This window comes from Oncorhynchus mykiss, chromosome 16 (genome assembly GCF_013265735.2).
Source record: "Oncorhynchus mykiss isolate Arlee chromosome 16, USDA_OmykA_1.1, whole genome shotgun sequence".
Taxonomy (NCBI): Eukaryota; Metazoa; Chordata; class Actinopteri; order Salmoniformes; family Salmonidae; genus Oncorhynchus; species Oncorhynchus mykiss.
This window is the reverse complement of record NC_048580.1, coordinates 25164822-25192431: the sequence shown is the minus strand read 5'-3', so window position 1 is coordinate 25192431 and position 27610 is coordinate 25164822. Positions and strand designations below refer to the sequence as shown.

At 44.2% G+C, this 27610-nt stretch overlaps 1 protein-coding gene across 1 annotated transcript; it reads right to left on the bottom strand.

Moving 5' to 3' along the window:
* Positions 1-898: 898 nt before the first annotated feature.
* On the bottom strand, positions 899-27046 carry LOC110491714 (protein FAM171A2). Its single transcript, XM_021565388.2, has 8 exons — positions 26771-27046; positions 24386-24613; positions 22395-22487; positions 20861-21019; positions 20181-20360; positions 19122-19235; positions 8649-8778; positions 899-6829 (listed from the first exon to the last, which is right to left on the bottom strand). Exons 1-8 carry the CDS (start codon positions 26907-26909, stop codon positions 5350-5352), a joined length of 2523 nt encoding a protein of 840 aa, XP_021421063.1. The 5' UTR covers positions 26910-27046; the 3' UTR covers positions 899-5349.
* Positions 27047-27610: the final 564 nt, after the last annotated feature.

Sequence of the window (27610 nt, the reverse complement as noted above, 5' to 3'; positions counted from 1 at the left end):
AGGGGCTGCCGGAGCCGCCCTTCACTCCGGCGCCGCCGGAGTCTCCCGCCTCTCCCGTCTATTCGGGGCCCGCTGCAAGGGTCCCCAGTCCGAGGTCGGCGGCGAGGGTCGCCGCTCCAAAGGCGCCACTTAAGTGGGCCAAGACTATGGTAGAGTGGGTCCACATCCCGCGCCAGAACCGCCACCGCGTACAGATGCCCATCCAGACCCTGCCCTATGGGTTTAGGTTTTGCGGCCGGAGTCCGCACCTTTGGGGGGGGGGGGGGGGGGGGGGGTACTGTCACGCCCTGACCGTAGATTGCTTAGTATGTTTCTATTTTTAGTTTGCTCAGGGTGTGATGTGGGTGGGTATTCTATGTTGTAAGTCTAGGTTTTCTTTTTCTATGTGTTTGGCCTGGTATGGTTCTCAATCAGAGGCAGCTGTCTATCGTTGTCTCTAATTGAGAGCCATACTTAGGTAGCCTGTTTTCCCATTTTGAGTTGTGGGTGATTATTTTCCGTTTCAGTGTTTTCACCACTGTTTCGGTTTTCCTTTATTATTTTGTTCGTTTGTATTCAGTGTTCAGTTTAATAAAGGTATCATGAACACGTCCGACGCTGCGCTTTGGTCCACTCCTTCTTCCACCAAAGAAAATCGTTACAAAGAATGTGTATTTTCTAAAGCTATTATCATTTCATCTAGTCCCATTATTACTCTTTTGTAATGTAACATTGTGCTTTCAATACGTCATGCCAATAAAGCCAATTGAGAGAGAGAGATATGGATGGCTGGTGTGAGATCTACAGAAATGACCCGCTAAAGGCCTCACCACAGTAAAAGAAAGTAGCGGCTAAGGACAAAAGTGAACGGATGAGAACAAGCAGAGATAAAAATGTACACAAAATCACATCCCCAATGTAATTGTTAGACAGTGCAAACAAGTTTATTTCTATCTTATCTCATGTACAGAATCGATTTACAGTTTACAAACTGACTGTTTTTTTTTCTCACACAGAATAATATACAACGTGTTGTCTCCTCTTCCACTCCCAAAGATGTTTTTAATATACAGCTGCTCTTTATACACAATAGTGACAATAATGTGTTTTTGTGCAATCAGGGTATTGGATGGAAATTAGGTGACCCCAACATACATTTATTGAATTCACAACCACAAGTAAGATTTGCAGGACATTACTCAGACTTGTGTACAGGTACGTTTTGTTTTTTGATTTTGTAATATTGTGATATCACAAAACTTTTAAAAATACTTTGGGAAAAACTTGAATGCATCTATTTTTGTAATTTTGCTCAATTCAAGGTCTGGTATCAAACTAAACAAATCCACAATTGCACTAATATCAAGATGCTGTCATATCCGGCCTAGTAGTAGGTAGGGAGATTCTGAACATTTATTTTGCCTCTTGTAACCAACCAAACACGACATCACAATTGTCTTACTGCATTGGAAAAGGTTATAGACAGCTTGTACGAAAAAAAAATGACATAATTTGGCAAGAATAGACCTGGGAATCCATTAGAATAGGGCTATACAATTTTTCATCCAGAGTCAGGGTAGCCATACTATACATTTAAGTGAACATTATTCTGAACGACTTTGAAAATAGCAAAAACAAGAAATTCATAAAAGTCTACTGTCAATATAAACGGAACAAAGTCCTCCCCATTTATAAACAGAGAGAGAAAAAAAATGTACTGCAACATAATAATGTTTTACCCTCGCATTGTTGCATTTTTCATAACTTTTTTGTCTATTTTTTACAATCTCTCTCAATGGTATTACATCCATTTACAGATCTACTGCACCAACTCTTTGTGACTGTGTTGTACTGTAGCTATGCATTTCTTCATTTACATCTGTAAGAAATATGATTCACAGTTGTTAAGTGTCATAGGCAATTGTGATGCAATCTACAGTGAGAGCATATTGGCCAGTATGTTGTACTTGTAAACATTTAAGACCGGAAGTGAATTTTAAGAGTAGAGCGAAATTCATCTAAAATGTGTGTACATTTGGCAACAGAATTTGATATACTTCATGTGTGCCAGCAACATTCTGGATATTATCAAAAAAGACTTTCCATTAAAAACACTCTACTCTACATATTACATGCACATACAGTACATATACACACACAATCTTATATAGTTCTCTGAATTTGTCAGTTATCAAACTTGTACAATAAATAGCAATCACTTAGTCTACCACGTTTGTTGAGAAATGATAGACACAAGAAACTATGAACACAAGGACATATTGAACACAAAATGAGTCATTGATAAATTTTGGCATGCATGCTCTCCCCCGGGGAAGATATGTGTGTTCTTAACTAAATGCAGTGTGCTTCCATTTTTGTGTCTGTCCATTTGACAAGATTAGCTTAGGTGATGTAAAACCTTCTTGGACTGCATTTTGAAAAGGCCCTCCATGCCAGTCACTTAACCCTATGTAAAAAGGCACTTACAGGAGAAAAGTGGTACAGATTTGCATGGCCTTTTTTTTTGGTGCCTTATGCTTATTTCATACATGCAACCTTCAACCAAAAGGTAGACTCTCAAAGCTAAATATTATTTACAGCAAGCAAATAACCAAATGGCACAGGAGAAAAGCAGAAATGTCTCAAATTTGGGCAAAGTGTATCAATACTACACAAATGAATGAAGACCCTGGAAGTAAAAGAAAGGTTGTGCATCATGACCGACATTTCAAATTGTTATCGTCATCTTTGATAGCTATATACAATACACCAGTGGCACCGCCTCCCCTACAGGCGGTAAATCAATAGATCTGATTCATTTGATTCATTGCAATTTTATCTTTGTGGACTGCACCCATCACATGATTGTTCACTCAATAACCCCACCTACAGAGCAGAAATTCATGCTGCTAATAAGCTATTTGCACCTTCCCGTTTATTTAAAATGTTATGGTTATTTTGCTCACTGTCAATTGCTCACGAAAAAAATGCAATCTTTGTGTGACATATTATATGCGACTCCCCGCCAGAGACCCGGGTTTAATCCCCGAGTTGACCCTTCCGACTTTTCCCCTCGTTACCTCTGTATCCCCTTGCAATTGAATCTGTCTAAATAAAAACTAGAAAATATATGTGAAAGTGGAATTCCCCTCTCCTATTTTTTGGGGTACAATACAATGATTTGGTTGCAAAAGTTACTGGCCTGCCCTACACAATATAAATATAATTTATATTGTGACGCATAATTGCCATTGTAGCATTGTGATGCATAATTGCCATAGTCATTTGGAATGTTCAGTCAATGGGCATTATAATAATAACAAAAATAAATGTTATTTGAAGCACTTTTCACAACACCCAAAGTCACTTTACATACACACGAGAATCAGCAGGATAAAAAGCATTAAAATCACATCATAAAATAATTAAGTATATAAAAGTACACTAAATGTAAGGACAGACTAACCATGGAGAACACTAAACACGATGACAGATTAACCAGGGAAGTGAACTAGACAGAGGATAAAAGCTAAAGCAGCCGATAATCCGGGTAAGCCTGTGTGAAGAGGTGTCTATTTAGTGTGGACTTGAATATGTGTATGGATTGTCCGGTTCTGACATGGAGAGTGAGGAAGATCCAGACTTGAGGAGCTGCACAGCTAAAAACCCAGTCTCCCATGGAGCGGGGCGCTGTGAATAGGTGGGAGTGTAGAGGTGCAGGACGTCAGTAAGGTATGTTGGCGCCAGTCCATTGAGTGCTTTGCAGGTGAGCATGAGCAATATGATCCTGTATTGAACTGGGAGCCAGTGGAGGTTGATGAGGGTTGGGGGTGATGTGGTCCCAAGATCTGGTGTGTGGGAGTACCCGTGCAGCTGAATTTTGAAGTTTGCCCAGTGTTTTGTTGGGGAGTCCGTAGAGAATGGCGTTGCAATAGGCCAGCATGATAAAACAAAGGCATGGATGAGGGTTGTGGTGTCAGTGAGAGAGGGTCTAAGTCATGAGATGTTTTTGAGGTGGGAAAAGGCTGACTTGGTGATGTTAGGGATGTGGGGTTCAAATGTAACACTGGGGGGGGGGGGGTGAGGTGAGACTACTGCAGCTGTTGGTAGATAGCCTGAAGGCCAGAAAACTGTCACAGAGGTCGGTGGTGATTGTAAGAGAGGGGTTGTCCAATGGATGGAGAAGATTTTTGATGGTTGAGTAGAGCATTATAGGTAATGCAGTTATTCTACAGTTTCGAAATTGGCCTACAAATGCTTACATCATATGCATTGAGACAGCATGATCTCCCATAGCAACCGTGGTATTCCAAACACAAAAACAGAAAAAATTCTAAATAAAACCCGTGGAATATAAAATGGCCGGTGGCATGTACCAGGATGGCAAATCTGTGCAAAATTGTAGGAGATCCCACCTCAGATAAGTGGCTTACAGTATTATAGTAAATCATTACAACACATAAAGAATTGCAAATACATTTCCCTGAAGGAGTAATGCACATTTCACATTAAAAGTACATAATTGTACACACGACAAATGGAGATCAACAGATATTTTACACTAACTATCATTCCATAAAAATCCTCCAAATAGAAAACCATAAAGAAAGAAACCACATAATCTCCACACATTTATGCTTTGGGATAATGTGTGCTAATGTCTTCACAGAGATACAGTATCTCCTTATGGTCCAGGAAGCAGGCAGACCAAAGTGACAGAATTACAACCACTAAAACTCAAGGTGGGCCTATATCAGAGTTTTGGTACCATTTTAATTCAGCCAATTCCTGGCGCAAACGGAAATTACACATTTCGGTTTGCTTCCTGAAATGACTGAACTGAAATGGAATTGACCCTGGCCTTCATAAATGTGTAGTACACAAGTCCAGGAGAGAAGAGGGTAGTCCTGTCCTTGAAGTAACTTGTCTTTCTCATGTAGAAGTCCATTCACAATACTGGGCAAATTATTTCAGTCGCAACAAGATACTGTAGGTTAGTTCTCTCCAAATATAGCCATTTGGGTTTTCTTCGTTAAGATGGTTATTTCCAAAGTCAGTGGCTCAGAGTCTAATTTACTGAGAGGGATTTAAAAAATGGATTTGTAAAGACATGGAGAAGAATGATGGGAATTAGGGGTGCGATCGAATAAATGTGAAACACAAAAACCATAGAAAGAGGCTGCCATTAAAATAGTACCATTTGACGGATTATCAAGCAGGCTTGTGCTTTTCTAGGATCTTCTTTCGGTCAAATGCTACTCCTCCACCTTCCTTTTATTGTTTCTCTAGGTGTCTCAAAATGGCTGTAGAACTGCCCTGACTACTGGACCAACTCTTACGTTCCATATGAGTGGAGCCTGAGATGTTAGCCTACAACTTTTTAGGGGGAAACACCATGAGAGGCCGGTCTTCGATCTTCTGCCACGGGCTCTTCTTGTTCTCATCCTTGCTGTCCGGGTCGTCCTCTGGGCTAGTCATGGAGTCGCGACGGTTCTCGCTGTTGCTGCTGCGCGCGCTGTTCATGCGGCTGCGGCCTCTCCGGGGGACGGTGGAGCCCCGCGACGAGGGCCCCTCGTCCAGCAGCGGGGTAAGGGAATTCTCCTCGGGCGACACTGGGCGGCCCTCGCTGCTGCTGGGCTCGCTGTGCTCCTGGTATGCCAGCTTGGACATGCCCTTACTACCACCACCCTTCCGTCCACCAGTTCCCCACCGTTCGTCCTTACCCTTACGGATTGCCGCAGCCTTGCGGTCTTGGGTGCCGTCCATGGGTCCTTCGAGGTTGGCTTCTCGGATTGTGCTGCAGCTGGGGCCACCGCCTCCCCCGCCAATTCCGCCGCTGCTGAGGTCGTTGCTCACGTCGATGTAAGAATGGCGCACGTGGTTGGCGCGGCCGTCCATTGAGATGAACCAGGCGCGTGGGTGCTGCTTAATGCCCAGCTCCAGGAGCTTCTTCTCAGTCAGCCCCTGCAGCTCGCCATTCATCTGTGCCATGGTGGAGTCGTTAAAGAGCACAGGGATCCGCACAGGGCCTTGGGATGGGTCCGAGTTCCAGTTTTGACCCTCCGAGTCATCCCCTTGGGAGCCGCCCTGCTGCTGGTGCTGCTGGTGCTGGCTCTGTTGCTGGGGATGGTGTGACTGACCGGCACCCATCTGCATCCCCCCTTCCTTATCCTGCTGCTGCTCCTTCCCGGAGAAATCTGAGGACATACGCATGTAATGGGCCGGTATGACCAAGGTGGGCACCATGCTTCGGTACATGTTTTCCTTCATCTGGTCCATGGAGTGGCAGAAGATGATCTGGCCCGGTTGCGTGTTGAGCGATGTCGGGCGGGCCAGGTGGTCGGCGGCGGCCGCAGAGTACTCGGGAGGCTTGTCTGACTTGTCCGACAGGAAACGAGGTGGGGAGCCCCCATCTGAGGTGTAGCCACGATTGTCGTTGGCGGTGTGGCAGCGTATGTGGTAGTCCGAGTCCTTGTCGTCCTCCATGATGGGGCTGTAGTTCCGTGAGTAGTCTTCTTGCAGTAGCAGGGGGTTGTCGAGATTGTTGGTGTCTGTGGCGCGGGTCACCTTCATAGGGAAGCTCTCGCCCCTCTGGGGTCCCGAGGCTCCTTTCGCCTTCGAATGCCGCAGCTTGTGGGCGGGGACGTGCTTGGCGAACTCCTCCCGCGAGCTCTGGTAGTCTCGTGAGGGGGATGGGTCAGATTTGTTGGCATCATTGGATGGACCGGATTCAACGTGGCCGCCACAGATGAGGTTGAGGCGGGAAGTGGAGGTGCCCTGGTCGCGCTTGGAGCTGTTCAGAGCAGTGTGTGGCTTTCCCTGTTGTCGCCGTGGTTTTAGACATTTCCGTCTGGAAAAAGAACAAAACAAAAAAGTCAGACAAAACTAAAAAACTCTGACAAAACAAACAAAACCCCAGACAAAAATAAACAAAAAACTTGGACAAAAACATGGAAACCCCAGACAAAACAAATCAAAAAATGTATTATTTTGTTGTTTGTTCCTAACGCATGTTCATAATGTAGAAGCCCATTAGAAGTGAGACCTACAGTGGGGCAAAAAAGTATTTAGTCAGCCACCAATTGTGCAAGTTCTCCCACTTAAAAAGATGAGAGAGGCCTGTAATTTTCATCATAGGTACACTTCAACTATGACAGACAAAATTATTTTTTTAAATCCAGAAAATCACTTTGTAGGATTTTTAATGAATTTGTTTGCAAATTATGGTGGAAAATAAGTATTTGGTCACCTACAAACAAGCAAGATTTCTGGCTCTCACAGACCTGTAACTTCTTCTTTAAGAGGCTCCTCTGTCCTCCACTTGTTACCTGTATTAATGGCACCTGTTTGAACTTGTTATCAGTATAAAAGACACCTGTCCACAACCTCAAACAGTCACACTCCAAACTCCACTATGCCCAAGACCAAAGAGCTGTCAAAGGACACCAGAAACAAAATTGTAGACCTGCACCAGGCTGGGAAGACTGAATCTGCCATAGGTAAGCAGCTTGGTTTGAAGAAATCAACTGTGGGAGCAATTATTAGGAAATGGAAGACATACAAGACCACTGATAATCTCCCTCGATCTGGGGCTCCACGCAAGATCTCACCCCGTGGGGTCAAAATGATCACAAGAACGGTGAGAAAAAATCCCAGAACCACACGGGGGGACCTAGTGAATGACCTGCAGAGAGCTGGGACCAAAGTAACAAAGCCTACCATCAGTAACACACTACGCCGCCAGGGACTCAAATCCTGCAGTGCCAGACGTGTCCCCCTGCTTAAGCCAGTACATGTCCAGGCCTGTCTGAAGTTTGCTAGAGAGCATTTGGATGATCCAGAAGAAGATTGGGAGAATGTCATATGGTCAGATGAAACCAAAATAGTACTTTTTGATAAAAACTCAACTCGTCGTGTTTGGAGGACAAAGAATGCTGAGTTGCATCCAAAGAACACCATACCTACTGTGAAGCATGGGGGTGGAAACATCATGCTTTGGGGCTGTTTTTCTGCAAAGGGACCAGGACGACTGATCCGTGTAAAGGAAAGAATGAATGGGGCCATGTATCGTGAGATTTTGAGTGAAAACCTCCTTCCATCAGCAAGGGCATTGAAGATGAAACGTGGCTGGGTCTTTCAGCATGACAATGATCCCAAACACACCGCCCGGGCAACGAAGGAGTGGCTTTGTAAGAAGTATTTCAAGGTCCTGGAGTGGCCTAGCCAGTCTCCAGATCTCAACCCCATAGAAAATCTTTGGAGGGAGTTGAAAGTCCATGTTGCCCAGCAACAGCCCCAAAACATCACTGCTCTAGAGGAGATCTGCATGGAGGAATGGGCCAAAATACCAGCAACAGTGTGTGTAAACCTTGTGAAGACTTACAGAAAACGTTTGACCTCTGTCACTGCCAACAAAGGGTATATAACAAAGTATTGAGAAACTTTTGTTATGACCAAATACTTATTTTCCACCATATTTTTCAAATAAATTCATTAAAAATCCTACAATGTGATTTTCTGGATTTTTTTTCTCATTTTGTCTGTCATAGTTGAAGTGTACTTATGATGGAAATTACAGGCCTCTCTCATCTTTTTAAGTGGGAGAACTTGCACAATTGGTGGCTGACTAAATACTTTTTTGCCCCACTGTATGTCTACGTGCTCCACACCTGCAGTAGTAGAGCAGCACACAGAGCAGGATGAGCACCAGCAGGGCCAGCGAACCCAGGATGGAGAGCAGGAACAGGGTGTGGTAGGTGGTGATGTCTCTCAGGCCCGAGTGACCGCCCAGACCCACGCCTGCATGAAAGACAAAGCCCATAGGAACAGGCCTGGGTCAGATACTGGAGCTGCGCTTGATTTAGTTTGCCTGATAAAATGTAACCGATAGAGTAGTTCCAAAAGTGCAAACTCCATGCTAAATCAAGGGCACCTGAAACCCAGGATTACGCCTGAGTGGAAGAAAAAGCAGAGCAGACCTGGGTCAAATACTTTAAAATACTGGAACGGCGCTTGATTTACTTTGCCTGGTACAATGGAAACAGTGGAGTAGTCCCAAAAGTGCCAATTCCAAGCTAAATCAAGCACACCAGTAATATTATAGTATTTTACATAATGTATTTGAACCATGATTGAAGCAGAAGCCTACTTACAACTAAAGGGATTACAGTGCATTCGGGAATATATTCAGACCCCTTGACTTTTTCCACCCTCTGTTACGTTACAGCTTTAGACTGTTACGTTACGTCTAACGTAACGTTACGTCTTTAACGTAGCGTTACAGCCTTATACATTGATTAAATCGTTTTTTTTTCATTTTGAGCCTGTAATCAAACCCACAAATGATGATGCTCCAGACACTAAACTAGTCTAATGAAGGCCAGTTTTATTTCTTCTTTAATCAGTTTTCAGCTGTGCTAACATAATTGCAAAAGGGTTTTCTAATGATCAATTAGCCTTTTAAAATGATAAACTTGGATTTGCTAACACAATGTGCCATTGGAACACAGGAGGGATGGTTGCTGATAAAATCTGCCATTTTCAGCTCAATAGTCATTTACAACATTAACAATGTCTACACTGTATTTCTGATCATTTTAATGGACAAAAAAAATGTGCTTTTCTTTCAAAAACAAGGACATTTCTAAGTGAACCCAAACTTTTGAACGGTAGTGTAAGTATTCAGACCCTTATCTCAGTACTTTCTTGAAGTACTTTTATCAGCAATTACAGACTCGAGTCTTCTTGGTACACCTGTATTTGGGGAGTTTCTCTCATTCTTCTCTGCAGATCCTTTCAAGCTCTGTCAGGTTGGATGGGTAGCTTCGCTGCTCAGCTATTTTCAGGTCTCTCCAGAGATGTTCGATTGGGTTCAAGTCTGGGCTCTGGCTGGGCCACTCAAGGACATGCTTGGTCACTCAAGGATATTCAGAGACCTGTCCCAAAACTACTCCTGAGTTGTCTTGGCTGTGTGCTTAGGGTCGTTGTCCTGTTGGAAGGTGAACCTCCGGCCTAGTCTGAGGTCCTGAGCGCTATGGAGCAGGTTTTCATCAAGAATCTCTCTGTACTTTGCTCCGTTCATCTTTCCCTCGATCCTGACTAGTCATCCAGTCCCTGCAGCTGAAAAACAACCCCACAGCATAATGATGCCACCACTATGGTTCACCGTAGGGATGGTGCCAGGTTTCCTCCAGCCGTGATGCTTAGCATTCAGACCAGAGTTCAATCTTGGTTTCGTCATACCAGAGAATCTTGTTTCTCATGGTCTGAGAGTCCTTTAGGTGCCTTTTGGCAAACTCCAAGAGGGCTGCATTTTAAATGAGGAGTGGCTTCTGTCTGGCCACTTTGTCATAAAGACCTGATTGGTGGAGTGCTGGAGAGATGGTTGTCCATCTGGAAGGTTCTCCCATCTCCCCAGAGGAACTCTGGAGCTCTGTCAGAGTGATCATTGGGTTCTTGGTCACCTCCCTGACTAAGGCCCTTCTCCCCCGATTCCTCAGTTTGGCCGGGTGGCCAGCTCTAGGAAGAATCTTGGTCGTTCCAAACTTCTTCCATTTAACAACGATGGAGGCCACTGTGTTCTTGGGGTCCTTCAATGCTGCAGAATTTTTTTTTGTATCCTTCCCCAGATCTGTGCCTTGACACAATCCTGTCTCTGTGCTCTACGGACAATTCCTTCGACCTCATGGCTTGGTTGTTGCTCTGACATGCACTGTCAACTGTGGGACCTCATATCGACAGGTGTGTGCCTTTCCAAATCATGACCAATCAATTGAAGTTGTAGAAACAATTCCAGTATGATCAATGGAAACAGGATGCACCTGAGCTCAATTTCAAGTCTCATAGCAAAGGGTCTGAATTCTTATGTAAATAAGATATTTCTGTTTTGAATTTTTTGTAGATTGATGAGGATTTTTTTTAAATCCATTTTTGAAGGCTGTAACGTAACAAAGTCTGAATATTTTGCAAATGCACTGTATATTTCATTCAGACAAGCAGTTGTCCCTCTCCCTGTAACTTCGATATGTCATGTGTGGTTTGTTTATATTTAGGTTTCTTTGAACATCTTGGTACATATGCAGCAACATACATACATGTGATGTCATACAATATTAAACATAAGTAAAACATATGATCAACCTAACGACATGGACAGTGCGTCATCAATAAATCATTAGTCATGATCATCAAATTGGCATACCATTAAATCAATAATTATGCATATGAATGTCTTTAGTGATAGAGATATAATTTGCATATAGTTTGAGAGCTCTTGCCAAGAAAGATGTCTGGTGTCTTGTGGGGCGGCTTGTTGAAATGGAGTATTGCCTTGAACTCCGCAGATCATATCGTCTCTGTGTAGGGGTTAGAAACTTGTACAGTGGACATGTTTGGACATGCAGGATGTAATGTTATGTTTTTTTCCCCCAGTCCTGTGACATCTGTGAAGGAGTGTGAATGAAGACAGGGGGAGGAACCTTCTGGAATGAAACAGCTGGGGACTGAGTATCAGCATCAGACCTGGGTTCAAATGCATGGAGTATTTAAATATGTGTACTTGAAAATACACTTGTCTCAAATACATGCCAATACTTTCCAAGTTTAATTCAAAATACATTCCAATATTCAACCACTTGTATTTACAAAGAAACAAACACTTACTTTGAAATGTATGTGAAAGTATTTGAAATACAACAAATAGTATTTGAACTCAGGTCTGATCAGTATACTGTAGCATGGCTCATCTTCTTGTGGGATTGGGGAAGGGACATAACACCTGTGTCATTCCACCAAAGATGTTCAAAGGAGAAAGTGCACCACTAAACAGGAAGAATGGTACATACTGTACATGCTGTTTAGCATGGCAGATCATTAATGTAGGATAATATCACCTTCACAGTACTTCAAGTGATTAATGAAGTCCAAATAGTGTTTATGTGCTACATGGGATGTCATATTTTTGGAGCAAAACATTTCCCAACGGGATAATGGTACTGGGCCTCGTTTCCCAGAGCCTTCATAGCCTGAAAATCATCGTTAGAACCAACTTACGATGTTATCTTCAGTAGCCGAGGTGTTTCCCAGAGCCTTCGTTAGTTAGGTGGCTCTTAAAAACCTTTTCACATCTATGAGTGATCCAGACCACTCATAGAGCAGCCAAAGTACACCGTTAGGGTTGTTTTCCGCCTTCCCTCACAAGAAATCATTCTAAAACGATTTATAATTATTTTGTGTGAATGGGAATGATCATACGAGGTTTAGGATGTATAGGAACTCATTTCTAACATTTTGTCAAGCTTCGTTTTATCGAAAGCTGAATCTTATCCAGTACAAATTGGAAACACCTGGAACACTATAAACGCCAAGCCATTGTCAGAGGTCAGCAGAACAACAATAATACAGCATGGCTGCTATTCAGCTGTCATGTATTGTCATGTTGTGTCCTGTTCCTGTTCTTTCTCTTCACCCTGTCTCCCTCTGCTGGTCGTATTAGGTTACCTTTTCTTCCCCTCTTTCCCCCAGCTGTTCCTTGTCTTCTTTAACTACCTCGTTCACCCCTTTTCCCACCTGTTCCCTTTTTCCCTCTGATTAGGTCTCTATATCTCTCTCTGTTTCTGCTTCTGTCTTTGTCGGATTCTTGTTTGTGTTATTCATGCCTGAACCAGACTATCGTCATGTTTGCTGCAACCTTGTCCTGTCCTGTCGGAATCTGCCGGTCCATCTGAGCCTACGTATGTTTTGTTATTAAAGAAGCCCTGTTTACGTTAGTTCGCTTTTGGGTCCTCATTCACGCACCCTTAACAGAAGAATCCGACCAAGAATGGACCCAGCGACTTCGGATCCTCTCCACTCAGCCGTCGAGATCCAGGGAGCGATGCTAGGCAGACACGAGCAGGAATTGTCTGCTGCTCGACATGCCGTTGAGACCCTGGCCACCCAAGTCTCCAACCTCATAGAACAGGTTCACCATCTCCGCCTCGATCCACCGGCCACTTCCAGGGCTTTCGAATCTCCGGAGCCCAGAATCAATAACCCGCCGTGTTACTCTGGGGAGCCCACTGAATGCTCCCCAGAGCAATGCTCGCTATTCGCATTGAGCGACGGGTTGATCTTCGTCACCGAGCTCGTGGAAAGGAGCTCGCGTTCTCCGTTGCCCCCCTCTCCGCATCACTACCATCTTCCTCTGCCGGCTCGGGTGCTGAGCCTATGCAGCTGGGAGGTATCCGCATCTCGACTAAGGAGAGGGAACGGAGAATCACCAACCGCCTCTGTCTCTATTGCGGTTCTGCTGGTCATTTTGTCACTTCATGTCCAGTAAAAGCCAGAGCTCATCAGTAAGCGGAGGGCTACTGGTGAGCGCTACTACTCCTGTCTCTCCTTCAAGATCCTGCACTACCTTGTCGGTCCATCTACGCTGGACCGGTTCGTCAGCTTCCTGCAGTGCCTTAATAGACTCTGGGGCGGAGGGATGTTTTATGGACGAGACCTGGGCTCGGGAACATGACATTCCTCTCAGACAGTTAAGGGAGTCCACGGCCTTGTTCGCCCTGGATGGTAGTCCTCTCCCCAGGATTCAGCGTGAGACGCTACCTTTAACCCTCACTGTTTCTGGTAATCATAGCGAAACCATTTCTTTTTTAATTTTTCGTTCACCTTTTACACCTGTTGTTTTGGGCCATCCCTGGCTAGTTTGTCATAATCCTTCCATTAATTGGTCTAGTAATTATATCCTCTCCTGGAACGTCTCTTGTCATGTGAAATGTTTAATGTCTGCTATCCCTCCTGTTTCCTCTGTCTCTTCTTCACAGGAGGAGCCTGGTGATTTGACAGGGGTGCCGGAGGAATATCACGATCTGCGCACGGTGTTCAGTCGGTCCAGGGCCACCTCTCTTCCTCCACACCGGTCGTATGATTGTAGTATTGATCTCCTTCCGGGAACCACTCCCCCCCGGGGTAGACTATACTCTCTGTCGGCTCCCGAACGTAAGGCTCTCGAAGATTATTTGTCTGTAGCTCTTGCCGCCGGTACCATAGTCCCCTCCTCCTCTCCCGCCGGAGCGGGGGTTTTTTTTGTTAAGAAGAAGGACGGGTCCCTGCGCCCCTGCATAGATTATCGAGGGCTGAATGACATAACAGTGAAGAATCGTTATCCGCTTCCTCTTATGTCTTCAGCCTTCGAGATCCTGCAGGGAGCCAGGTTTTTCACTAAGTTGGACCTTCGTAACGCTTACCATCTCGTGCGCATCAGGGAGGGGGACGAGTGGAAGACGGCGTTTAACACTCCGTTAGGGCACTTTGAATACCGGGTTCTTCCTTTCGGCCTCGCTAACGCTCCAGCTGTCTTTCAGGCATTAGTCAATGATGTCCTGAGAGACATGCTGAACATCTTTGTTTTCGTTTACCTTGACGATATCCTGATTTTTTCACCGTCACTCCAGATTCATGTTCAGCACGTTCGACGTGTCCTCCAGCGCCTTTTAGAGAATTGTCTTTTTGTGAAGGCTGAGAAGTGCTCTTTTCATGCCTCCTCCGTCACATTTCTCGGTTCTGTTATTTCCGCTGAAGGCATTAAGATGGATCCCGCTAAGGTCCAAGCTGTCATTGATTGGCCCGTCCCTAAGTCACGCGTCGAGCTGCAGCGCTTTCTCGGCTTCGCGAACTTCTATCGTCGTTTCATCCGTAATTTCGGTCAGGTGGCAGCTCCTCTCACAGCCCTTACTTCTGTCAAGACGTGCTTTAAGTGGTCCGTTTCCGCCCAGGGAGCTTTTGATCTCCTCAAGAATCGTTTTACATCCGCACCTATCCTTGTTACACCTGACGTCACTAGACAGTTCGTTGTCGAGGTTGACGCGTCAGAGGTGGGCGTGGGAGCCATTCTTTCTCAGCGCTCCCTCTCTGACGACAAGGTCCACCCTTGCGCGTATTTTTCTCATCGCCTGTCGCCGTCGGAACGTAACTATGATGTGGGAAACCGCGAACTGCTCGCCATCCGCTTAGCCCTAGGCGAATGGCGACAGTGGTTGGAGGGGGCGACCGTTCCTTTTGTCGTTTGGACTGACCATAGGAACCTTGAGTACATCCGTTCTGCCAAACGACTTAATGCGCGTCAGGCGCGCTGGGCGCTGTTTTTCGCTCGTTTCGAGTTCGTGATTTCTTATCGTCCGGGCTCTAAGAACACCAAGCCTGATGCTTTATCTCGTCTCTTCAGTTCTTCAGTAGCCTCCACTGACCCCGAGGGGATTCTCCCTGAGGGGCGTGTTGTCGGGTTGACTGTCTGGGGAATTGAGAGGCAGGTAAAGCAAGCACTCACTCAAACTCCGTCGCCGCGCGCTTGTCCTAGGAACCTTCTTTTCGTTCCCGTTCCTACTCGTCTGGCCGTTCTTCAGTGGGCTCACTCTGCCAAGTTAGCCGGCCATCCTGGCGTTCGGGGTACGCTTGCTTCCATTCGCCAGCGTTTTTGGTGGCCCACCCGGGAGCATGACACGCGTCGCTTCGTGGCTGCTTGTTCGGTCTGCGCGCAGACTAAGTCCGGCAACTCCCCTCCTGCCGGCCGTCTCAGGCCGCTTCCCATTCCCTCTCGACCGTGGTCTCACATCGCCTTAGATTTTGTCACCGGACTGCCTTCGTCAGCGGGGAAGACTGTTATTCTTACGGTTGTCGACAGGTTCTCTAAGGCGGCTCATTTTATTCCCCTTGCTAAGCTTCCTTCTGCTAAAGAGACGGCACAAATCATCATCAAGAATGTTTTCAGAATTCATGGCCTTCCGTCAGACGTCGTTTCGGACAGAGGTCCGCAATTCACGTCTCAATTTTGGAGGGAGTTTTGCCGTTTGATTGGGGCTTCCGTCAGTCTCTCTTCCGGCTTTCACCCCCAGTCTAACGGTCAAGCAGAACGGGCCAATCAGACTATTGGTCGCATCTTACGCAGTCTTTCTTTTCGCAACCCTGCGTCTTGGTCAGAACAGCTCCCCTGGGCAGAATACGCCCACAACTCGCTTCCTTCGTCTGCGACCGGGCTATCTCCTTTTCAGAGTAGCCTCGGGTACCAGCCTCCGCTGTTCTCATCTCAGTTCGCCGAGTCCAGCGTCCCCTCCGCTCAGGCTTTTGTCCAACGTTGCGAGCGCACCTGGAAGAGGGTCAGGTCTGCACTTTGCCGTTATAGGGCGCAGACTGTGAGGGCTGCTAATAAGCGTAGAACTAAGAGTCCTAGATATTGTCGCGGTCAGAGAGTTTGGCTCTCCACTCAGAACCTTCCCCTTAAGACCGCTTCTCGCAAGTTGACCCCGCGGTTCATTGGTCCGTTCCGTATTGCTCAGATCATTAATCCTGTCGCAGTTCGACTTCTTCTTCCGCGATATCTTCGTCGCGTCCACCCGGTCTTCCATGTCTCCTGTGTTAAGCCCGTTCTTCGCGCCCCCGCTCGTCTTCCCCCCCCCCCCCCCCCCCCCATCCTTGTCGAGGGCGCACCTATCTACAGGGTCCGTAAGATTTTGGACATGCGTCCTCGGGGCCGTGGTCACCAGTACCTAGTGGATTGGGAGGGGTACGGTCCTGAGGAGAGGAGTTGGGTTCCCTCTCGGGACGTGCTGGACCGTTCGCTGATCGATGATTTCCTCCGTTGCCGCCAGGTTTCCTCCTCGAGTGCGCCAGGAGGCGCTCGGTGAGTGGGGGGGTACTGTCATGTATTGTCATGTTGTGTCCTGTTCCTGTTCTTTCTCTTCACCCTGTCTCCCTCTGCTGGTCGTATTAGGTTACCTTTTCTTCCCCTCTTTCCCCCAGCTGTTCCTTGTCTTCTTTAACTACCTCGTTCACCCCTTTTCCCACCTGTTCCCTTTTTCCCTCTGATTAGGTCTCTATATCTCTCTCTGTTTCTGCTTCTGTCTTTGTCGGATTCTTGTTTGTGTTATTCATGCCTGAACCAGACTATCGTCATGTTTGCTGCAACCTTGTCCTGTCCTGTCGGAATCTGCCGGTCCATCTGAGCCTACGTATGTTTTGTTATTAAAGAAGCCCTGTTTACGTTAGTTCGCTTTTGGGTCCTCATTCACGCACCCTTAACATCAGCGGCTTGCTGCTCTCCAACATAACCACTGCACCGGCCGCACAGTCGGTTGGTTTATATAAATGTGCATACTTGCAATGACCTGAGCCCATTGCAGACTCACAATGATGGGGCAAACACTCAAAAATACAGGCTCCCACGAGAGGAGATACTCAAGACTGTTCGACCTGCACTGACAATCACAGGCAATGGACACAGGGACATTCTATGGGTGAAAGGAGCCAAATCGAGCAGTAAGGATCATACCCTGATAGTGAGAACAGGTTTGAGAGGCAGTGAAATACTAGTTTATGCCCAACTTGTATACAATAATTATTCCTGGAAGAAATAACTATTCCAAACCAGGACAAAGTGACAGGAGAGGACAGGGACAGGAGAGGGCAAAGAGAGAGACACAGACGAGGTAGGAGGGGAGACAGAGATAGATAAAGAGATTCAGATGGGACATATGGAGAGAGAGACAGTGGGGAGGGACAAGGGGGAGGGGAAAGAGGAGAGACAATTGTGCTTAATGCACAATACAAATATGTCCTGAACAAATGTTCTTATGAAAAGAGTGCTTGTTTCTACTATATTTTATTTAAAATAAATGGTCTGAAAATATCAGATTTTCCTTTGAGTTTCAGTACCCTTATGGCAAAGCTTTGCCGTGAGGCAAAAAAATAAATATTTGTGGGCTATACTCGGCCTTGTCTCAGGATGGTAAGTTGGTGGTTGAAGATATCCCTCTAGTGGTGTGGGGCTGTGCTTTGGCAAAGTGGGTGGGGTTATATCCTGCCTGTTTGGCCCTGTCCGGGGGTATCATCGGATAGGGCCACAGTGTCTCCTGACCCCTCCTGTCTCAGCCTCCAGTATTTATGCTGCAGTAGTTTGTGTGTCGGGGGGCTAGGGTCAGTCTGTTATATTTGGAGTACTTCTCGTGTCTTATCCGGTGTCCTGTGTGAACTTAAGTATGCTCTCTCTAATTCTCTCTTTCTCTCTCTCGGAGGACCTGAGCCCTAGGACCATGCCTCGGGACTATCTGGCATGATGACTCCTTGCTGTCCCCAGTTCACCTGGCTGTGCTGCTGCTCCAGTTTAAACTGTTCTGCCTGCGGCTATGGAACCCTGACCTGTTCACCGGACGTGCTACCTGTCCCAGACCTGCTGTTTTCAACTCTCTAGAGACAGCAGGAGCGGTAGAGATACTCTTATTGATCGGCTATGAAAAGCCAACTGACATTTACTCCTGAGGTGCTGAATTGTTGCACCCTCGACAACTACTGTGATTATTATTATTATTATTGTGTTATAATCTCCACCGGAAACATCCAGAACAGGACTGGCCACCCCTCATAGCCTGGTTCCTCTCTATGTTTATTCCAAGGTTTTGGCCTATCTAGGAAGTTTTTCCTAGCCACCGTGCTTCTACACCTGCATTGCTTGCTGTTTGGGGTTTTAGGCTGGGTTTCTGTACAGCACTTTGAGATATCAACTGATGTAAAAAGGGCTATATCAATACATTTGATTTGAGTGTAGGGGGTAAAAATAAAACATTTTTGGGGATACAATCGAAAGCCTAAAATAGGATGGAATACTTTTTTTCTATGAAAATCAGAAATATGTGCAGTAGAGGACTAGTTACTGGTACTGTATATTTGTGGGCTAAAAGGGAAATATCTGAGCGATATATTGTGGTGCAGTGTGCAAAAGCACCGCGGCAGAAAGAAAACAACCGGGGTTCAATGAGCATTACATGATGAAATTGGTTAGTTTGTAGATGATGCTGTTACAGATGTAGTATCTTAATTTGATCACTATTTTGTTGCTGTGAATTTTCCTGCCTAGCAGGAAATGCAAACCTGTAGTGTATTTGAGTGTTTAAAAAGCTTCTAAAGTCTTTCATTTCGACTTCAGACTTGATTTACCCTAACGAAAAATGTATCAACCACGACAAAAATGTCCATTAATTATAATCCACCTAATAATTCATATTTCCAGTTGCTGCAGGATTATTTTCCTGCTGTAGCAAACTGGCTTAAATTAAGATCCTAACTAAATGTCCAAGACGTAGTACAAGGCGATTAGCCAGTTACAGTACCTGCAGATGAAGGGAAGGCTGCGACCCAATACCCCAACTGGGGAACGACCACGTTCCAGATTAGTTGTGTGCCCTCTTTTTTAATGTAGCCAGTTCCATTCCTGACCCACAGACCTGCAACAAAATCCACACACCCAACATATAAATGTTTTAGTAGGCAACAAGTTAAAAGCTTTCAAACATATGCTCCCGAGTGGCGCAGCAGTCTAAGGCACTGCATCTCAGTGCTAGAAGTGTCACTACAGACAACCTGGTTCGACTCCAGGCTGTATCACAACTGGCTGTGTTTGGGAGTCCCATAGGGCGGTGCACAATTGGCCCAGTGTCGTCCTGGTTAGGGTTTGGCCGGTGTAGGCCGTCATTGTAAATAAGAATTTGTTCTTAACGGACTTGCCTAGTTAGAAAAAGGTTAAATAATATGTCATTTTGGTAGTCTGAAATTGGTCTCTAAAACGAAATAATCCAGGGATTTTGTAATACATTACCGAAACATTCATTAAGCTGTAAGTGCAGGCCCCTTAAGATTTCTAATGAACTAAAAAGCATGCTCAATGCAGTCCAGGGATATGCTTAATATAGATTAAAGCTGCAATATGTAACCTTTTGGGTGACCTGACCAAATTCACATAGATATGTGGTAATAGATCTGTCATTCTCATTGAAAGCAAGTCAGTAGATATGTTCTATGGGGCTATTTTTATGCTTCCCATTCTTAAGTTTGTTTTATCCGTTTTTTTACACCAGCTTCAAACAGCTAAAAATACTGTACGATAATTTGGGTTATGGATAATATATTTCACAGCGGTTTAGCTGGTACAATGGTTATCTACACTGTACATGTTTGTTTTGTCACATAAACTTAAATTAGGCAAACTACTAGAATTTTTGCACCTAGGAAATGGCGGAGCGATTTCTACAAAGTGCAGCTTTATGGGTTAAGGAGTCATTTTTATCCCAGATTACCTATTGATCATGTTTGTGTCTATAGATATAACACAGACTGATGGATGAATATGAGAATTTCAAATGGAACATATGATCCCAGTAGCTTTCACATACCCGTCTTGGGCTGGTACAGCCAGGCGGGAATGCTGGTGGCGATCCTGGTGCGAGTATCCGAGGGCAGCGGTACGGAGACGTGAACCGGGTCAGACACCTGGATGGCGGTCCCATCGTGGTCAAAGAGCTGAACGCTGACCACCGCCAGTGCTGTTAAGTCTGTCCATCCTGTCTCTGCCCCTGTAGTGTACATGTTATTGTTAAATCAAATCAAAGTTTGTCACGTGCGCCAAATACAACAGCTGTAGACTTTACAGTGAAATGCTTACTTACAGGCTCTAACCAATAATGCAAAAAAAGGTGTTAGGTGAACAATAGGTAAGCAAAGAAATAAAACAGAAAAAAGACAGGCTATATACAGTAGCGAGGCTACATACAGACACCGGTTAGTCAGGCTGATTGAGGTAGTATGTACATGTAGATATGGTTAAAGTGACTATGCATATATGATGAACAGAGAGATATGTTGATCACCCATAGCCTATAACAACAAGCATTCCTAACACTATGCCCTTGATATCAACTACCACCAAACAAGCTGGGCCAATCATGATTTTGTAATGATCGTCGTGATATGTAGTTATCTTACCTACTTTATTGAAGGCACTTATTGTGCGTCGCTCTGGATACGAGCATCTGTTAAATAACTAAAATGTAAATGTTCTTTCTCCCAAGCCAACCTGTGCTGTTGGTTTCCAGGCCCAGGAGGTACGGGAAGCCCCCGATCTCATACTGGCTTCTGGCAGTAGTCAGCACAGCCGATAGTGCTGTGTAGTTGGAATCAGCTGGCAGCTGAAGGGACTTTCTCTGGAGCTGGACCAATGGCTGGTTCCGTGCACCTATAAAGGAAGTAACAGATGCCAATCGTGAGACATATGGGTCATGTTCAGTAGGGCATTTAACAGAAAATAAAAAAAAATGGTGTTTCTTATTGGACAAATCCTGGTAGTCCGTCCCGTCCCCCCCCCCACACACCGTTTCAGTCCCTTTTCTTGTCTGGTGGCTAATGAAAAATGACCCAAAGTCTGGTACAACCATAACAGCACTCGCCTGGCAGTGACTTTTTGACATAAAAGCTACAGTATGTAGGTTAAAATACTACATCACTATCAACACTGAAAGGGGCAATCTGCAGTAGCTACATACATTTTTTTTTTTTTACTTTTACATTAATGATATATACTGTACATATTGATTCTTGAAGAATACGACTTATAAATGCCTCATGGGCTTAGTTAAACTGTCGTACCCCATAAGAACCCAGAATATAAGCGTATTTTATTGTTTTTAAACATGCTACTCAAAACAAACTGTAAAGCCTCTAAACATGGTTAAAACTATGATTTTGATGTCATGGATGGTCAGTCCTTGCACCCATAGCTCTGTTTATGAATTTGAGAGGTAACATTTCTCTAGCCCCAACACTAAGCTGTTTACCAAAAACAGTGGCGGGGTGCCTGCTTTGTTGTTGTATCTACGGCAGATTGCCCCTTTAAGGCAATAGTACTGTATGTTTGAGACATGAGACATGCAGTCATGAATTTGGGAAATGGACTCGTACAAAACAGCAGCCAAGTACTCCACTGTGGTTGTTGCTATGGAGACAGCAGAAGGAAATAAGAGTGTCACGTGAGAACCTCTGGAGGCCGTTGGGTGCAAGAACAGAGAAGAGTCAGGTGAAAATTGGACCTTCACTCCCCTCTTTGAAGGAGGTGGATTCTGGACAATAAATGTTTGTTGTTGGCCTCAAAACTCTGATCAGATTTCAAATAGTCCATCAAACCTGAAACACCACATTCCTTCCATAATTTATGTAATAGTCTTGAGTAAAGACTGCCCCTTTAGGAGGAAAAGGTAATGCAGAGAGCAGGACAAAGAAGCAGTGTTTCCCTTACCATTAGCAGTTAAGATCATTGGGACAGTAACCGAAAGGTTGCTGGTTCGAATCCCCGAGCCGACATGGTGAAAAATCTGTCAATATTCCCTTGAGCAAGGCACTTAATCCTAATTGCTCCTGTAAGTTGCTCTGAATAAGAGCGTCTGCTAAATGACTCAAATGTAAAATGTATAGGCAGGATGGGTCCCCCCCACCTAAGAGAGTTTGGCTTCTATTCATTTCAATTGATCATCCTAGTTAGTCTGGATGTTGTTCTAGGGAGAAAGACTGAAAAAGACCAACTAGGCAATACCACTTAGGTCGTTATTGTAGCCTACCTGGGGATCCATGCAGCACCTGGATGACATCATCATAGAGAATGAGGGTGCCTGGCCTCTGGACTAGGAGGTACAAGCTGACCGATGCATACACTGCAAGAGAGAAAAACACCAATATTAATGGGCGACTGAGTCTAGCTAGACAATTTCTTACATCTACTCCTGCATTTCAGATCTACAGGAATGCCTAGGGAGAAGCGGCTAGGGGCCCCAATTTGGAATTCAGCCTATTTTGAGAGACAGAGAAACAAAAGGATAGGATCACTTCTGCGTGGGTCTGGATGTGGCAGAGCAACCTATTTTTGTGTTTTTTTTGTGTGTGACTATTCTAAAAAAAAATAACCAGTGGATACAGTTACTGTTAGAAGTTATAACATTAGAATTATCGACAGCAAAACAATTGAGGCCTGGACAAATACACTTGACTCCGTAAAGAACAATCTCAGCTAAAGCCCCACACATACAAACCAATTACAGTGCCTTCAGAAAGTATTCATACCCCTTGACGTATTCCACATTTTGTTGTGTTACACCCTGAATTCAAAATGGATTTTTAAAAATGATCTCACCTATCTACACACAATTCACCCATAATGACAAAGTGAAAACTTGTTTTTAGACAATATTGCAAATTTATTGCAAATTAAATTATTAAGTATTCACACCCCTGACTCAATACATGTTAGAATCACATTTGGCAGCAATTACAGCTGTGAGTCTTTCTGGGTAAGTCTCTAAGAGCTTTGCACACCTTGGTGGTATAATATTTGCACATTATTATTATTTGTATTCTTCAAGCTCTGTCAAGTTGGTTGTTGATCTTTGCTAGACTGCCATTTTCCAGTTATACCATTGATTTTCAAGCCGATTTAAGTCAAAACTGTAACTAAGTCACTTACCAATGTCATCTTGGTAAGCAACTCCAGTGTATATTTGGCCTTGTGTTTTAGGTTATTGTCCTGCTGAAAGATTATTTTTTTCCCAGTGTCTCTTGGAAAGCAGACTGAATCAGGTTTTCTAGAATTTTGCCTGTGCTTAGCTCTATTCCGTTTCTTTTTATCCTAAAAAACTCCCTAGTCCTTGCCGATGACAAGCATACCCATAACATGATGCAGCCACCACCATGCTGGAAGATATGAAGAGTAGTGCTCAGTGATGTGTTGTATTTGCCCCAAACATTACGCTTTCAGGATATAAAGTTAATTTCTTTGCCATATTTTTGTAGTTTTACTTTAAAGCCTTATTGCAAACAAGATGCATGTTTTGGAATAGTTGTATTCTATACAGGCTTCCTTGTTTTCACTCTGTCATTTAGGTTAGTATCGTGAAGTAATAACTACAGTAAAATGTTGTTGATCCATCCTCAGTCATCTCCTATCACAGCCATTAAACTCTAACTGTTTTAAAATCACCCTTGGTCTCATAGGGATTTAACTAAGCGGTTTCCTTCTTTTCCGGCAACTGAATTAGGCGCCTGTATCTTTGTAGTGACTGGGTGTATTGACACACCATCCAAAGTGTAATTAATAACTTCACCATGCTCAAAGGGATATTCAATGCCTGCTTTTTTTTACCCATCTACCAATAGGGGCCCTTCTTTGCGAAGCATTGGAAAACCTTCCTGGTCTTTGTGGTCGAATCTGTGTTTGAAATTGCTCAACTGAGAGACCTTACAGATAATTGTATGTGAGGGGACCAGATTTAATCATTAATCAACATTATTTCAAAACTCCGCCTTAAAATCCAGTGTTTCTATGTCAAACAGTTTTGTTATATTTCAGTCTTAGTTTTAGTATTAAAATGAATTTTGGTGTTAGTCACATTTTAGTAATTTCATTCTTCATTAGTTTATGTTATCATTCAACTAAAACTCTGGAAAATGTTTGTTTAGTTTTAGTCACGTCCATTTTAGTCACATAATAGTCTTGTCGTCTCGTCACATTTTCGTGAACTGAAATGAAAAGTAATTTCTAATAGGCATTTTCACTTACGAGGGATGCGGCTAGCGTGCCAGGGGACGGAGTTGGTGACATAGTCGTGTTTGGACGCTGAAATGATGACCCAGGTCCCCGGGTGGTACAGGAAGGTCACCCTAAGCACGCCATCACTGCCTGCCTGGCTGGACGCTAACACAGACCGGTTCCCATGAACCTCTATGGCGGCGCCGGCCAAAGGTGAGAGGTCACTGTTGTCGAACACCTGAACTCTGATCTGGACCTCTGCAAAGGAATGAAAACAATCAGTGCTTGAGGGGATCAGTGTGAGTGAGGCGAGGTGAGGTGCAGAAATTGATCATCTTGATCACATAATTAGTAGTTATTTGGCATGCAGGATGATTTTTAGACCAGTGATTTTGTGCAGTCTGACTGTCGTTGATCTCAAACACGCACAATGGTGCTGTCATAATTCCGCTTCTATGTCATTCTATTGGGCCCCCGAGTGGCGCAGCGGTCTAAGGCACTGCATCTCAGTGTTAGAAATGTCACTACAGTTCGACTCCAGGCTGTATCACATCCAGCCGTGATTGGGAGTCCCATAGGGCGGCGCACAATTGGCCCAGCGTCGTCCGGGTTTGGCCGAGGGAGGCCGTCATTTTAAGTAAGAATTTGTTCTTAACTGACTTGCCTAGTTAAATAACAGTTCAATTGCGAGAGCTTGGGATGTATGTGCAAAAAGTTGATTCTGAGATAAATTGGCTTAAAAAGTTCCGAACCGTCATTGTTTTGAATGGTGTCAGCAATTTGTATATGGTATTCTTTTAAACTTAACAACCTGAATTGGTGTATTTAGAGTTCTATATGGGTAGCAGTGGAGACTGGTGGGAAGAGCTATAGGAGGATGGGCTCGTTGTAATGGCTGGAATGGAATAAATGGAAGAGAGCCAAACGTGGTTTCCATATGTTTGCTAGCATTCCATTAATTCCATTCCAGCCATTACAATGAGCCCGTCCTCCTATAGCTCCTCCCACCAGCCACCTCTGATAGGTAGAGTACATTGCACAGAACTAGGCTAGAGCCAAAAACAAAATTTTTACAAAAATGCAGGTAGAACCATGATAGTCCCAAACTCGCGACTGCTAACTTGCAGAAGTAAACGTGTGTGCTGCTGGTGTTATTGTTGTTGACAAAGTCCAGTATTTGGTCTTCAGTTGAATAAGCCAATACAATAAACACGAGCAACAGATAAAATTGATCAATTGTTTCTTTCTAAACCTATCCAACGCTGTGTAGCTTCACACCCAAGTAGACACTTTGGGACCCCCTACTGATTGTTTCCTCTGAGAACATTTTGTTTCGCATCTTGTTTCTCTAATGCCATGGATATGGGTTATGCTGTGGAGGTTTCAGTGGATACAGGAGTCTCCACTAGGTGTATTTCAAGATGGCAAATAAAAATGCTACTGGAATGGGTGTAGGCCTACAGGATGAGACCTAGGCCGACTGTTAAATAGACATATGTTGCCATTCTTAATTCTTAATTCTTAATTTCTGTCCAATAGCAGGCTACATGCATATGCATGCATTCCCATGCATATGTGTTTCCTTCTGCCATGCATACCATCATTACAGAGCCCTAATGTTTCAACAAATGCATTTAGTGTGTTTGAGGACACAGGCTAAAATAAATAATTGCTGGGGGTGTATTTATACAATGAATATATTCCAGAACCAAATATGAAATATGAAGGGCTGAATAGAATAGATACAGCAGATTTTTTTTATTGGGAGTGGGACTATGCTTTACATACTATATAGGCCTGTATATTTCTATGCCAAGGCCTACATGAGCAGTTTTTGAATGCACGAATGGCCGGGATACATTGTTACTGTTAAATGAATTACTATATTGACCCCTGGCTAGCATAGCCGCTAAAGGGACATCGATTTAGGACCTAACTAACAAGAGAAATATGTGAACACCTAGGCCTGTGATTTATTTTCCTCGACTATGCTGGCTATATGTTTTACAGCGGCACATTTTCCCTTATCATGATGAGCCCTTCAAATAGCCTGACAGGGAGAATTATGTTGTAACAATTTGATCGCTTATATTGAGTTTTTTTATTTGATTTTACATATCTTCAAAAAGCTGATAAGGTAAAGATTATTTTACCAATTTTTATAAACACACACGCTTCACGGCATGACTAGCTATTTCATTTGATTGGGATGCTCCGAAGATCCATTTGATGCAACATACACATTGATCAACAATACAATTTAAGAAAAACGGTGACTCGTATCATTAGCAAAGAATCCTTCCAAACCAACGGTTGCAATTTCGTTAATATTTGTCAACAAAAGCCTTTTTTTTTAAAAACGCAACCACTCCCATCCTCCCTCATTGTGCAGCATCCCATATGGCGTGAGCTTACCAAGTGCTCCTTGATCTGGAAGAGATTTGGCTCGCGTCTCCCAGACCGCGGAGATAAAAATAAAGAGGAACAAACGAGAGATGTAAATGGGTGACATCCTTGAAACTACATCTCTATTCCAAATTCGGCGGCCATACATCCATATTTCTCCCGGGCGGGTTACTGGGCTGTTGACAATTAATTCGCAGTCATTTCTCGGTTGCCCACCACCTTAAAGGATGCTGAGGTTGAGCCTGAGCTGCCGTCTGTCAGCTCTCTCTTGCTTTTATTGTCTGGTGTGGACGCTAGGTTTCACTCTACTACCCTCTACTGGTATCGAAATTAAACTGCGATAAACATCCTCGAATATGGATGGTTCCGATTCATAAGTGAAATGTAAGGTTTTCATTATCCTTAAAGTTAATTTCAACATGAATGGCCGATTAGCTACTATTTTGTGCTTGTTGATTAAAGAAACGTGGGTACTTCCTTACACGTCTTTGTTTGCTGAAATCCATAGCCTACTTTTCAAGAAAACCTTTATCAAGTACAACCACTGACTGCTTCCTCATTGTTGTTGCTCTAAAATGGTAATTCGGCGCGAATGCAAATCAAATCGCAACAAGAAAACAGTCGGTGGTTGTATTTCATTAACATTTATTAAAAAGTATTGATTTCATCAAACAAAGAAAGGCAGGCAACCACAGAGGACAAACATATGTACAATGTAAGCGTTTCATAATTGTAAAATGTTGATGTTATTGCTATGGACGTGTGCTTGTGCTTCTAGTTCCGACAGTGCAGCAATATCTAACATGTATTCTAACAATTCCACAACAACTACCTAATTCACACTAATCT